The sequence below is a fragment of the Perognathus longimembris genome, chromosome 4 (genome assembly GCF_023159225.1).
Source record: "Perognathus longimembris pacificus isolate PPM17 chromosome 4, ASM2315922v1, whole genome shotgun sequence".
NCBI classification, from domain to species: Eukaryota; Metazoa; Chordata; class Mammalia; order Rodentia; family Heteromyidae; genus Perognathus; species Perognathus longimembris.
The window spans coordinates 26,070,570-26,085,996 of record NC_063164.1 but is presented as its reverse complement, the minus strand read 5'-3'; the positions used below and the strand labels follow the sequence as shown (position 1 = coordinate 26,085,996).

General features: G+C 35.0%; 1 protein-coding gene across 3 annotated transcripts in view; it reads left to right on the top strand.

The window, feature by feature from the left end:
- Pard3b (par-3 family cell polarity regulator beta) overlaps positions 1-15,427 on the top strand; it is a 993,253-nt gene that overhangs the window by 500,288 nt on the left and 477,538 nt on the right. For all 3 annotated transcript variants that reach the window (XM_048344902.1, XM_048344903.1, XM_048344901.1), the window contains exon 5: positions 11,451-11,539. In XM_048344902.1, coding sequence (XP_048200859.1) covers positions 11,451-11,539 — 89 coding nt within the window. The remainder of the gene's footprint in view (positions 1-11,450; positions 11,540-15,427) is intronic.

The window sequence follows — 15,427 nt, the reverse complement described above, 5'->3', positions numbered from 1 at the left end:
TCGTCATATGATCAGAGAATATACCAGCCTGGTTAGAGTGAGTTTTGCAGGACCCTTCCAAAATCTTTGTCATGCTTTTGTATTCTTTTTTTAAACAAAAACAGTGTTGACTATTTCCCAGGACTACAGCTGTTCTCAGTAGTGAGAACTCTGTATTTCATTTCAAGCTGGGTTTCTACATGCCGGTAGGAGCCAAGATGGTGTTGCAGCGCTGGAGTGCCCTGGTTTCTTTTCCCCCCTCTAGGGCTGAGGATATGCACTTGCGGTGCCAGTCCTTCTCTTATTCTTTACACATTCTAATTTAAGGATTCCTTCCAGCACATTCTTAGACTGTCTGAGAAAATCTTTCTCCAAATTGTTGATTCTCCATAGATCTTATAATATAAACTAATGAAATCATTTTGAAGCCAGAGGCTTCCAGTAAAGGTGATTGGAAGCAAACTACAAGAATGGCAAAGTAAATGGCAAAAAATGACTGTGTGGAAAAATAGGTGAGGTCAAGGAAAGGAATAAGGAAGGGAACAGAGAGCTCGTGACTGGATGAGAAGATACTAAAATGCTCACAGAATGTAGACCCCAAGGAAAACTTGTGACAAGTCTGACTATATGTCACGTATGTACTAAGATGGGCTGTATTCTGATCATTCTATTTTCAAACATATACTTCTGGTTTCCAATTTTTTTTACTATATTGCCTAACTAAATACCCATATAACTTGGTATGATTCTTTTGATTTCCAGAATCTGATATGGCATTCTGTACTTGCTTCCCCATAGTGAAGATTGTCATAGGATAGGCCCTGGGGGAAGTGATCCTTCTGCTTGCCTAAGTGAAGAGCATGTGCAAATGATGAAAGTTCCTTCTTCAGTAATGGATCTCTTTATCTTTGCTATCTCTAAACAAGCTTCCAATTTGTACAGCTTTGCTTAAGTGGATATGGTACATTATGAGAACCAAATCTGACTGAATATGTTTCAGCCATCCCAATGGATAAACTGGAAATGTTTTGGATTACCCTGATTTCTTCACATCATTTTATTTATTTTTATTTTTTGGCTTTTATTTTATTTTTTTCTTATTTATTGTCAAAATGATGTAAAGAGAGGTTACAGTTTCATATGTTAGGCCTTGGGTACATTATATTCACTAGTTTTGGTGATGATGTGCAGTTACAAAGAAGGCCTTAGGACCATCCTTTTGTCCATTGACATAACTTGATTCTAAATATTTGAAATGGAGCTATGCTTTAAATGGAGACATTAAGTGAAAGAGAAGCAGATGTTTACAGTATCTTTGATCATGTATTTTCTGACAGTAGCATGATCTGAAGCAGACCCTCTGGGAGCAGCTATATTGTTTAATATCTCCACCCTTTCAGTAATAAATGACATTATCTTGTTGTATCTGCACAGGGGACTCAAGCAGTTCTGATTTATTTAATGATACAGAAAAACTAGGAGACAGTTTGTTATAACTTGGTAACAGCAATAATCTAATTACAAATGGAAATGCTGATTATAAACATTCCTGATTCAGGCTTAAATTTGAGTGTGTGTGTGTGTGTGTGTGTGTGTGTGTGTGTGTGTGTGTGTGTTGTTTTCTTCTGTTTTGTGCATGGTTGAAATGTGTTGTTTGAGTATGACAAAGAAAGATTGAACATTAAAATGGAGATTACAGAATTGCCTTGTTAAGCTTCTGAGCATCTACCGTTCTGAAGCAAGATGACTTACTTGAACATACATGTCTAATAAGCAATGCATTCACTGGCATTGGGCTTATGTTGAAAAACAGAGCAAATGAAGTGATTTGACACCACTATTAGTTTAAATTTTTGATGCTTAGATAAGGTTGATTGATATGTGTAGTGTGTTTATCATAAAGTAAAACACACATACACTTTTATTTTTAAGCTCACAGCTGTATTTTTATACATTAAGTTTGGTCAAAGCCATTTCATAAATTTATACCCATAATCAACAAAACATGTCACTTTTACCCATTGTACATCCAAATACAAATATGCCAACTAAAAAAAATCACCTTAAGTAATATATAAATTTTGAGGAATTTTATTTTTTAAGCAAAATTTCGTTTGTCTTCTCCAATGTAAATTAGAATTCTTGGAAATCTTGGTAACATGCTCTAATGCTGCTGACTATGAGTAGTGAAAGGAAACATCATAGAAAAGTACAAAAGAAGAAAATAGAGGTCCAAGGAGAATTTTAGTTTTAGTTGAAGTATACTTTATGCTTTAGATTTGTTTCACAAAGGTCACATAGAAAACAAAGAAGTATATTTACCTGAGAGTTTGCTCTCCAGGGGAAGTACTCATTTGAACCAATGAGTTCCTCTCAGTTTCTCTGTTGGAACGTTTGTATATTTCTTTCTTCAATTTGAGTTTACCTGTCTTACTACTTCACGTTCCTTCACTAACTATGTCACCACTTTATTCTTACTGTGAACTGAAATCCTCTTATTCCCATTTTAGACCCCCACAAAGTGAAGGTTAAAGTATTCATGTCTGGCCACCAGACAAAACAATGATGAGGCTTATACTAGAATTGTATCTCTTTTGCTTTAGACCACATCTTCATTCAATTTGTACATCTAGTCTCTTCTTTGAAAATTGTTTTGTGTTAAACTTGTTTACAATAAACAACTCAACATCTTCTGGATACAATTGGATACAGAGAAAGTGGGGCCCATCCAGACTGTGTTATCTATCCATGGGCCTTATTTTGTGCCAGCCATAGCCTTCAAACATATGCTACCTGTGAAAGCAGTCAAGTCAAAGTTGTTGACTCACAGAACCTGTGATTACATTTATCCCAGTCTTATTCTGTGTGCATTAAGATAAACATCACTCTGGCTTAGTGCTGCCCAGGTTTGTCCATGCTCTCCTTAAGCCAACAATTTGAAAAAGTCACTTAATATTATTGGGCTTGTAAAATGAGCAAAAGTAGTTGTTGGCATATTTGTGATCTAATTATGTTCCAAGAAAATATTATACTTAAAAATTTAATTATTAGAGCACAATGTCTACAATAATAAAACATCTGATAGGTTTTCATGTAATAATTTTTTCAGTGTTTACTAATACACTATCTTTTTTAACCTCACTTGCTTAAAATCAATAAGTGTTGCTAGATAAATATAACTAACATATTTGCATTCAAATATAAGTTTTAAAAGACAGAAATTTTGCCAAGAGGTGATGGTTCATGCCTGTAATCCTAGATACTCAAGAGTCTGAGAGCAAAGTATCATGATTTGAAGCTAGCCTAGGAGGGAATGTTTGTGAGACTATTATCTCCCATTCACAACCAAATGCCAGAAATGAAGCTGCGATTCAAGTAGTAGGGTACTAACCTCAAAAGGAAAAAGCTAAGACACAATATCCAGGCCCTGAGTTCAAGCCTCAGTACCAGCACTAAAAGAAAAATAAAGGACATCTTGTTTATTTTTGATCCTCACTTTAATTTTGGAGAAGACATGACTTTTTTCCCCCATTTTTGAAGTTGTTCAATGATAAAATTGGAATAGCAATACTAAAAAGTCACCTAGAATTCTCATAAATTTCCATCTGATTATGTGTGAAATATTTTGAGATCTTTGGAAGAATGGTAGAGCATATCTAAGATGTTATTATTGTTTTTAATAAGGTCGAAGTAAAAGGATCTCTATATGAAGATGTAGTTCCAGACACTTCCCCCTAGGTTTGAACTCCAGCATTGAAGAATAAAACAAACAGATCCCTAAAATGAATTTTAGTCAGCATTCATTAGGTCAATAAGAATGTATCCTAATATACACAAAGAGCACTGAACAGAGAAAGAAGCATTCATGATTCTGGCCTTGTCACAAACACATATAAAGGAATAGTAATTTCACCTTTCACAGTCGATATCCATAGCTATGACATGAGTGTGCTGGAGTGGCTCAATTCCATTCTTTGCTGGACTAGTTGATGCTCCACAATTTTGCCTGTAGACATCCAAGATGCTCTAGTCACTGCCTGTAAGGCAGTGACTTTTCAAAGTGTGGTTGATAGAGTGACAGCATCAGGAAATAAAAATTGAACCTGTCCTAGACACCCCACTTTATCCAGAAATCTGGTTTTGTAGGTCTTGGGTGATTCTGATTCATACTAAAAAGTTAGGAATCACTGATATGATAGGGGAAAACACAGTTAACAATAAATTAGCATTCTAAAAATATCTTTATGGTAGCTATTTTGAGATAGATATAAAATCTCCTGGGATGTGTGTGTTGCAAATTTTAAGCATGTTAAATTGCTAAATTGAAAAGATTTGGGATAGTACCATAAAAGACAATTGAAAGATTTTCTATGGTAAGGTATTGCTTACAGCAGGTAGAGTTTGAAAACAGTCATTGACTATTAAAATGCATGTTAATTTCATATATGTGCATATCAAATGCAGTTTGTTTTTACTTTAGTACAGATATTTTTCTTCTAAAAAGTAAAAACAAATATTCCGAAATTATGCCCAGAATTTTAATCTTAAAATTTACATTATGTTTATGTATGAGCACCAGGCACACATGCTTGTGCTCAAATCTATTCCGTATAATGTTTCTCTTACTCTCATTCTAAAATCCATTGACATTTAAGACTGCAAATCCTCTTTGAAAATGCATTTGAATTTTTGATTCACAACTCAATTGGCAGTTAAAATTTTGTGGGCAAGTGTTTGAAATATGTCTGAAATATATGGGCAGGAAATAGAGGCCACCAACTGGTACCAGTATGTCAAAGAAAGCCATCTATTAATAAAGGAGACATCCCTTCTGGTTACTGATTTCACAGATGAGAAACCACACTGTAAAACTGTTTGTAATTTTGTTTTGTTGCAGGGATACACAATGACAATTTGGATAGGCTTTCTTAAAAAAAAAAGTATCAGGATTTGTTGAGTTTCTTGGCAGTTGCATGAGTTAATGAGGTTCCATGATAAAGAATCTACCTGTATGAAATCCATGACTTATACCAACCATGAAATATGAAATGGGAGCCTGATAGCAATCACCCATGTTGAAAGTGTGGCCTCCCTAGTGCTTGGCCCTTTTCTGACAGCCAATGAGCACTTGCACTAGTTAGCATCAGTGCTAACAAAATGTAAACACCTTTACTTTCCAGCTGCTGCTAATTGGTTTGGGAATATTTATGTAAGTGTTGATTTTAAAGCTAAAAATAGTTCCGTGATGTTTAAATCCAATGCATTCTGCCTGTCAGAAATGCTCCTATGATCCTGAAAGTGTTGCTAAAAATGTTCAGATTTTAAAATTGGAGTAATTAAGCTTGTCTGTTGTGAGAGCCACATATGATATATTCCCCCACTACAGTAAAATAAGTCAAGGACAAGCTTCTTAAACTTCTTGGCACAGTTAGCAACACATGTTCTCCTGTTGAACTTTACTGGAGAGCAAAGAATAATAGTCAAGTGGGCAAAAAAGAGACAAATTTTCAAATAGCTTCATGCCTTTCATTCTGTGGGTCTTATCCCTCTATTTTAGCATCAACTGACATTAAAACTAGAAAGTTGTAATCATCTCATTAATAAAATTAAAATAAAGGTGTCCCCAAACTATTGTTTCTAAAGTCAGGTTTGAGAATTTGGGCTCAAATAACTACTATTACTCAGACCTAAATTTGAATATAGATGGAGTCTGTTCAGCACCAGTTATTTAATTCCTTTACATTTTTCCAAATCAGAACTATTTTGTCCTTCTCCTTCCAAATTTAAAAGTCATGATTTCACAGTTTTTTCTCCATTATTTAAATAAGCTATGAGAATGAAATACCAGTTTCATTTTTAGATATGTGTGATTTCATGACTCGTCTTTTCATCGTGTAACTTAATGAAGGAATTGCTTAAGTGTGCTTATACTTAAATTATTGCTTGTCAGTTAGGTATACACTTTTGGGAAAAGTGACTTGATGCACCCCATTAAGAGATGAGTTGCTACTCTCTTGAAGCATGGCCCTGTTACAGTGCCCTCGACATCAATTTGGACATCAATGGCTATGTGTCCTTGTAGAATGTTCTTAGCATCTATCTGTCTGTCCCATCTCTAGAGACTAGTAGAGCATTTGGTTAATTCACTATGTGGAAGCAATTTTGACATGTAGCAAATATTACTTATTAGTTGAGACAGTAAGCCCTTTAGGGTACCTGTGTTAAAGCAAAGAACTATTTTTATATAGTAGAACTCCTGACTTGGACTTATACATCTTCAAATGTGTTCTTTTCTTAGTCCTTACCTACTAATTGCTCCAAAAGAATTACTCTTAAGCAGATTATGACATAGCAATTAGCCAAATATTGCTTTCAAATTGTAATTGGTATTTCTAAGTATTCCAAGCATCAAGTATCTTGTTGACATAAATTCAAACCTTACTTGGAATTGAACTAGAACTAGATGAAAATCTTCTCTTAACCTTGTATGATGTTTATGAAAGACAAAAAGCATGTTATTTTCCTACCTTGGTTATGGATCAATATATAAGATGACTTATATATAACTTATAGAAATGCTAACTTAGGAAGATCCTATAAAAATAGTGTAACAGTTCCTAAAAATGTTAAAGATTAAAGATATATTACTGGGCTGGGAATATGGCCTAGTGGCAAGAGTGCTTGCCTCCCATACATGAAGCCCTGGGTTCAATTCCCCAGCATCACTTATACAGAAAATGGCCAGAAGTGGTACTGTGGCTCAAGTGGCAGAGTGCTAGCCTTGAGCAAAAAGAAGCCAGGGACAGTGCTCAGGCCCTGAGTCCAAACCACAGGACTGGTAAAATAAATAAATAAATAAATAAAATAAAATAAAAATAAATTTAAAAAAAGATATATTATCAAAATTTTTATTCTTCATATAGGCTTAGAGAACTGAAAGCATCTTCACACAGAATTCTAATACAATGTTCATAACAACTTATTTTGCATAATAGACATAGGCTATGCAAATACATTGGACAACTGGAAAAGGCAAATGAAGTATATCAATAAGATAGAATATTACTTGATCCTAAAATGGAATAAGATACGTACATATACTGAATCATGGTTGAACTTAGAAAGCATCATTGTAAGTGAAAGAAGACATGGCTTATGATTCTATTTATATGAAATGCTCAAAATAGACAAATCTTCAGAGACAGAAAATAGATTACTGATTAGCAGAGAATGGAGAATGATTGCTATTTTATGTGGTAATTTTTTGAGGGGAAGAAAATGTTCTAACCTGATTGCAAAACTCTGAAGACAGGAAATATCACTGACATATCTCTTATTTATTTATTTACTTACTTACTTACTTAATTACGTGTGTGTGTGTGTGTGTGTGTGTGTGTGTGTGTGTGTGTGTGTCAGTCCTGGGGCTTGAACTCAAGGCCTGGGTGTTGTCCCTGAGCATTTTAGCTGAAAGCTAACACTCTACCACTTGAGCCATAGCTCCACTTTTGGATTTTTTGGGGTGCTTGATTGGAGATAAGTCTCCCAGACTTCACTGACCAGGCTGGCTTTGAACCACAGTCTTCAAATCTCATCTTTCTCAGTAGCTAGGCTTGCAGACCTGTACCAGTACCTGGTGTCATTTTCAGAATGAATCTTGCATGAGTCGTAAAGCCCTAGTCATCTTTAGATGGTTGTAGCTTTAGCCCTGCAGACATCTTGCAGCCTCATGAAAAAAATCTTATCCTAGAAGTACACCACTAAGCCACTTGCAAGTTTTTGACTCTCAGAAGCTATGAATAATAACAAGTGTTTATATTTTTATCCATTAAATGTGAGGATAATTTATTAAAAATTTTTACAAAAATTACTACAATAAATTGTTCACTACATGGTTGGTGTACAGAAAACCAGATACAAAAGCACACTTCTGTTTTTAATTTAATTGTATTGTCAAGGTGATGTACAGAGGGGTTTCACTTACATACATAAGGTGTTTAGTATATTTCTTATTAAACTTGTTACTTCTTCCCTTATTTTTCTCCCAGCTTCCATCCTCCCAAGTCCCCTACCCTAGAGTTGTACAGTTAATTTCCAACATAATGTCTTGTGAGTCCTGCTGTTGCATCGATTCATCTTTTGTTCTTTGTCTCATCATTTTGAAGTTCCCTTTTCCTTCCCTAATTCAGATATAGATAGATAGAGAGATAGATAGAGATAGATATATGTACATATATATATCCATAACTATATCTATCTATCTATCTATCTATCTATCTATCTATCTATCTATCTATCTATCTATCTATCTATCCCAGGCTACCAAAATCAAATACAGTGACAGCAGTGGCTAAACCATAGGAAAGATAAACAAAAGAAAAAATTTCACATAGTACGTTAAAAATAACAACAATGATAAACCACTTCAGACCTGAATCCTTGAAACTACTGAAGGACAGAGTAGGAAAGACACTAGAACTTATAGGCATAGGAAGGAACTTCCTGAATAGAGTCCCAGGGGCACAACAGATAGGGCAGAGTCTCGACAAATGGGAATCCTACAAAATAAAAAGTTTCTGCACAGCTAAAGATATAGCCAACAAACTAGAAATACAGCCAACCATATGGGAAAAGATCTTCACCAGCACAGCAACAGACAAAGGCCTAATATTCCTCATCTAAAGAGAACTCAAAAAACTAACCTCCTCCAAACCCAGTAAACCAATTATTAAATGGGCAAAGGAGCTAAAGAGAGACTTCACAGGAGAAGAGATAAAAATGGCAAAGAAACATATGAGGAAATGGTCAACATCCCTGGCAGTAAAGGAAATACAAATAAAAACAACCCTGAGATACCACCTCACTCCAGTTAGAATGGCCTATACTCTGAACTCAGGCAACAACAAATGCTGGAGGGGATGCAGGGAAAGAGGAACCCTTCTCTACTGTTGGTGGGAGTGCAAATTAGTACAACCACTTTGGAGAACAGTATGGAGGTCCCACCATACTGCTCAACATAGCTCAACAAAGCTCAACATAGGCCTACCCTATGACCCAGCCATACCACTCCTAGGCATCTATCCTGAACAACAGGTCTCAGAATATCAAAAAGACATCTATACTTCCATGTTTATCACTGCACAACTCACAGTAGCCAAAATATGAAACAAAAAACCCAGATGCCCCACTACAGATGAATGGATACAAAAAAAATGTGGTACCTATACACAATAGAATACTACATAACGATTAGAAATGATAAAATATTGGTATTCACAGGAAAATGGTCAGAACTTGAACAAGTAATGTTGAACGAGACAAGCCTAGAACACAGAGATCAAAGGGGCATGGTCTCCTTGATATATGACTGTTAGGGTGGCGTGGGGACAGTAGAGACCAGGTCTGTGAAACAAAAAACTTCTTTTCAAATGGTATTTCCACAGGTTTGGGGCAGCGACCTTACATTATGGTTATAAAACCAAACAACTACTAAACAGAAAAAGGTCTAGAATCCACCTATCAGTGGATCACAGTAGCTCAACAGCTATGTACATATGATCATATAAGACGAGGATAAGTAAAAACAACTCCAAGAGAAGGACACAGGAGGACTCTATTGTTGACGTTACATTTAAAGTTCTAGGTGAATTTCCTTTGGTGTATGCCACGTGGTTACTGTATATGATTTTGGTACACTGGGTATTGTATATATGCCTACCTGATCTAGGGAAGGGAAAGAAAAATGAGGGAGTAAGATATCACAAGAAATGTACTCACTGCCTTATTATGTAACTGTACCCCTTTTGCACAACACCTTGTCAACAAAATTTAATTAATAAAAAAAGAAAAAAAGAAAAGAAACCAAAAAAAACCCACTTGGAATGGAAATTCTACTCAGCAAATGTAGAGCAATAAATACAATATGTCAATAAATGTTTCTCTTATGATTTAATTCTACTAAAAAAAACTTTCAACGTTTTTCATCTTTTCAGACATAGTTCCTTAAACCATAATATCCTTTAAGCTTATAGATTTTCTTTGCTCTCTATAAAAAGGAGAAAAAAATAAAAGGGAAAAAAATTTCTAGTGTAGAATTTTTCATAGAAACTCCAATGCTTATGGGACATAGCACTACTACCTTAAAACTTTTTTAAAAATCAAGTTACTACCACAAAGTGCTTTAAGTTACAGCTCTATTTTTTGTTGTCTTCAAAATAAAAAACCTAATTCATTTATATCCAGCTTCTTAGGCTCATATTTTCCTTTTTTGTGTGGAATGAGGCATGGAGAGCCATCAATGCTATTTATAATGTGAGCTCTGATTATAGATCTTTCTCCAGGTAGTTTGTGGCTTCAGTGACATCAAGATGTAAGCCTAAAATTATGTGTTAGTCTGCCTCTAAAGAGTGGGCCTATCCACGGAATTATTGCCTGAGAGAACAGCTCTAGGACCAGACAGAACACGAATGTCTTCCATAAAGGAAACTCAACATAGACCAGGATTTCTACTCCGTCATTGTCTCTACTCCCCTGGCTTCCAACTCAACTTGATCTTCCTTCTGCAGGGAATGCCTTGGAACCTGAGGATCTTATTTGGTAGTCTCTAATGATCTTACCTCTGTAACAGAAGTGTCTATCCCTTCAGAAACTAAGTGGTAAATTCAGTTTCTCTTTGACAAAGATCATTAGTTTTATGACAAAAGAACCCCTCTGAGTTCTTCCTGCCATTGTTCCTACAGACCTATACACCCCCTTTTTGTTGTTGTTGTTGGTTTTTTCTTTTTTCTTTCTTTCTTTTTTTTTTTTTTGCCAGTCCTGGGGCTTGGATTCAAGCAAGGCCTGAGCACTGTTCCTGGCTTCTTTTTGCTCAAGGCTAATACTCTACCACTTGATCCACAGCACCACTTCTGGCTTCCTTTGTTTATGTGGTATGAGGAATCGCACCCAGGGCTTCATGCATGCTAGGCAAGCACTCTACTGCTAAGCCATATTCCCAGCCCATGTTTCTACGCACTCTGAAGTGACTTCGCAAAGCAACATTTTCTTTTTTCATGGACTTACTTTCTTAAATTATTTTAATGTTGCAAGGAAGTACAAGCAAAATACAGTACATTAAAGCTCTCTTACCAGCTGTTACAGGAGCCTCCCCTTTGTTACTGCTTTTCCATGCTGGCTTAAAATACAGTCCCCCAAACCTATATTTGCTTAGCAGGAAGCTAAATGATGTATTGCAAAGCTCTTAACATATTGCCTTGTGTGAATGGGCCATTTGAGCATTTCAGAAACCAAATGGAAGAGAAAAGTACATTGAAAGCATTGAAAAGATTAACACCTGTTTCTAAGCGTAAAAGAAATTACAACATACTGTCTATACCCAGAGTAAAACTATTTACTCTTTCATGTTGAGATATTTTATTCAGATCTTCAATTCTATACGTGTGCATCTACAAGCTTATGGTTTTGTTTCACTGCAGGATTCCATGCAGAACTTGGAAGACAGAGAAATTATGAATGGTGCTCAGACAGAACTCCTGACATCACCAAAAACCAAGGATGCACTGAGGTATTCCTTTTTTTAAATAAGAATAGTTACATTTAAATTTGATGTTGATTTCTTTAACATTTTAAACCAAGTAAGTACAATTGGAGAGGAGAGACTATCCCAATTGGAACATTCATTACTTGATTATCTTCTTCTCCTTTTTGTTTAATGAAAGATATGAGAACCCACTGGTGTTGTGTGTATGTGTGGTGTTATACAAGTGATTGATTCTCAGTATTTCACATCTTATTCTGCACCAGGATTTCTTAATTACTTTTCATTGTCTTTGAACAGCAGTTTCCAGTGAATCCATGGCAGTTGTGTTTCCATTTGACCCTACCATTTCAAGTACCTCTGTGTATTGTGCTTTTACTGTTGTTTTTTTAATTGTCAAGGTGATGTACAGAGGGGTTACATACGTAAGCCAGTGAGTACATTTCTTTCAAACTTGTTACCTCCTCCTTCGTTTTTCTCATACCTGCCCTCATCTCCAAACCCCTCCCCTCCAAACCCCTCCCTCTCCAGTTATTTTTCTTATTAACACAAACAACTTAATTTTTTAAAGAAAGGTCTCTAATTTTAATGTGCATATTTGACAGATGGTTTAAATGACTTATTCAGATATTTTACATAAAATAAATCCTGGAAGCAGAGAGGATCGCTTCTCTTACACATACTCCCTACCATTTACTCTACACCCAACTTTGCTTCTAGAATGAAGAATAGCCCCCATCCGTGTCTTCAATATTTTCTCTCCCCCAGACCTCTAGGAAAGGCTTGAGACTGAGTTGAGTAATCTTTTTCTTTCTTTATTTTATTAGATTTAAGTAGCTGTAAAAAGAAGTTTCAATTCAACATATCTGTTTATGAGTACAATGTATCTTTATCAGTGTCACCCCTTATGTCATTCTCCCCCATCTATCCCACCCCCACTCATCCTCTCAAGTTACAGGGTTCCATTTTCATATGTATACATTGAATAAGTAGTGTGGCAGTTTTTGTCCACCATTCCTCTCTCCCTTCAGCTGCTCTATCTCCCCTTAAGCTCTTAGAGAAAACATGTTTCCGCTTTCTGGAATTCATTCTATAAAACTGTCAGTTAAATGACTTGAATAATCTTCAGTTTCAAAGTCTTCCCACTTGCCTGGTATGAAGAAATCAGCTGAAGTGTCTGTTGCAGTTTCTGCCTCAGGCTTCAAGTGTTATTTCTGGGTACAAATCAATTGGAGCACTTAACATCCAGCTCTAGCAGAGTGACCAGTCATAATGACAGTCTCATTGTAATCCACTAACTTTAGTTTTGCCCATAGTTCTGTCCTGAGCTCTTAGACTGGTAGCAGCTGGTCCCTGTCTTTGAGTCAAATCTATCCAAATTGATTACCTTGGGGCATTTAGTTTGGTTAATACTAGTTAACCTAATGTTTCACAGTGCTTAACTTATTTAAGTGTCTCTAAGAATCCTGTTTGATTCCTAGTGAATCTTTCCACTTTTCTTCTCCATATAAGGAATATTTTCTATTATTTTACAATTCAATTTTTGAGCCACTTTTTACAATTGTTTTATTTTTTCACTTCCTAGATTTTTCTTCCCCTTCATTTTTTAATTTCCCGTTACTAGCCCACCTTCCAGCTTGTCTTCTGGCTACTATACTGTCCTCTAAACCTGTGTCTGCTCTATTCCCTAGGTGCTGCATGCACTCTGGGGGTTATCTAAACCAATAGCACTAATAGCCCATTTTTACATAGTTGTAAAATATCACTATGTGAGATATGTATTCAAGTAACTATGTCAAGTCTTAGTTGCCGTATCTATAAATAGAGATTTCTATAAACTCCATCAAATATTTTTAAAAATACTGTGGGGTGTTTTTATTTTGCTATAAATAAAAATATCTGAACATGCCTCTATAACATCTATTTCTCATGCTTTTTCACCTGGAAACAAATAGCATAGCATTTTATAAAGAACATGGTGAAACATGATATGCATTAAAATTACAATGCTTTTTCTTTACTAAGTAAATCTAATTTTCTATAAATACTTGCATATTATAGTTGATAAAATGGAGAGTTTTATGCATTTTTCTCTAGGACAGTAGCATTTTTGTGATAGTACCCTAATAATCACCAAAAAAACTTTTAGCCAAAGAATTATCATTATTGGGTAATGGTTGACTCTTATGTAGAAATATACGTTAAAAACTGCATTCTTCCAAAAGTTATAGCAACATTAAACAAGATTGATTACTGGAGCCAAAGTATAAGGTGTCTTCTATTAGGTGAATATAAAAATATCAATGGATAAATATTAGAGTGTAGCTATCAATGGGATGCATAGAATTTATTATGTCTTATAGGAATAGGGATAAAGCAATATAATAAAGTAGAAAAAAATGAGAATCCATAAAAATATGTCATCTATAAAAGCCACCTTAAAAGTTCTTAAGCTGAAATCTTAAAATGTACACTAAACTAAACATTTATATTTTAAGACCTCTATATATTACATACGGGTGCTATCCATTAGCAAACAGGGACTCTTGATGCGTTTATCTGGAAAGGTGATAATATTTCAGTGGTTAACAATTTTTGAGGTGCTGGGGATTTATCCCAATTCCCTAAGGATGTTAAACAAGCACTGTACCACTGAACTATATTCCAGATTCCTTTAAACAAAAGTTTGTCTTTATTTATAAATAACATAATAGAGCTAGAATGTAGGTACTTTCAGTTTAGTATTATTTAAATGCCTTTTTAAGAAGCTTTGGTTTATCAAATTCTGTATAATTTCTCTGCTCATTAAACATTCACGATTTACAATGCATACTTTATATGACCATCCAAATACATGTATTTATATATGTTCATAATTTAAATAAAGACCTTTTCATATTGCATTATTACTCTAGTGTTTCTAAGTATTTTATTCTAGGCTTTTGATATAATGTGCTGACTGAAGACGTTTAACAAAGGAAATCATGTGAAATTTTATTGTCAGATTTAAAATTCTATCATCTTACCAAAAGTACTAGAAACTGTCATGTTTATGTTGTGCAGTTTTTAATGATAATAGGCTTTCAAAGAAAACACATTAAAAATAAGTTTAATCCACTGGCAAGAATATATTTATTTCCGAATCCACTGATGAACATATGTTTATATTAGATTTTTGGTCATTTAAAGACTACTTCATGCAGAGTGAATTCATCAGGCATTTTGTTTGCTTAATGCTGTTCTCAACTTTCTAGCAAAGAGCCAAAATTTCACTATTTTCAATTTGGAGCGGAAAAGCATTTGTAGCAGCTGTAGTTCTTAATTTGACATCTAGTTTCAGGTCATTTTCATGTAAATAGGGAACAATTGAAACCTGCTTACAATTTCCATAGAGGGGATGTTTGCTTCCACTTTATCATTTTCCTCTGGCAATTTTATTTTCTCTCAGTGGGATTAAAGGAGCCAATAATTGTTCATGGTTATTATTTTTCATCTTTACAAAAACTTGTTAGTTCCACTCTTTCTTACACAAAAGCTCCCAGTGCCTTCTGTTTCCATCATGCACACTATCCATTAATGTTTCCAGCTCATCTTTTCCTTAATCTGGACTAGGTGAGGCAGGTCAGGCTTTCTATTTCTTTCTATAATACATGTTCTCCAGGTTTTGCAACCTATTTTTTCACCTTAAAAATAAATTTTAAAAAATTCAGGCGGTGAATATTTGGCATTATTCCATTGAAAACCCCTGATACAACTTAAAGTTTTTGTTATGTTGCTTTGAAAAAGTCCAACTGTGGTCTCGAAAAATGTAGTTCAGACCCTTCTCAAGTAAAGTTTTTTATTTGGTATTTACTGTCTGGGAAAAACATGCTTCAGCATAGATATACTTATTTTCATGCGTTTAGGATCTGTACA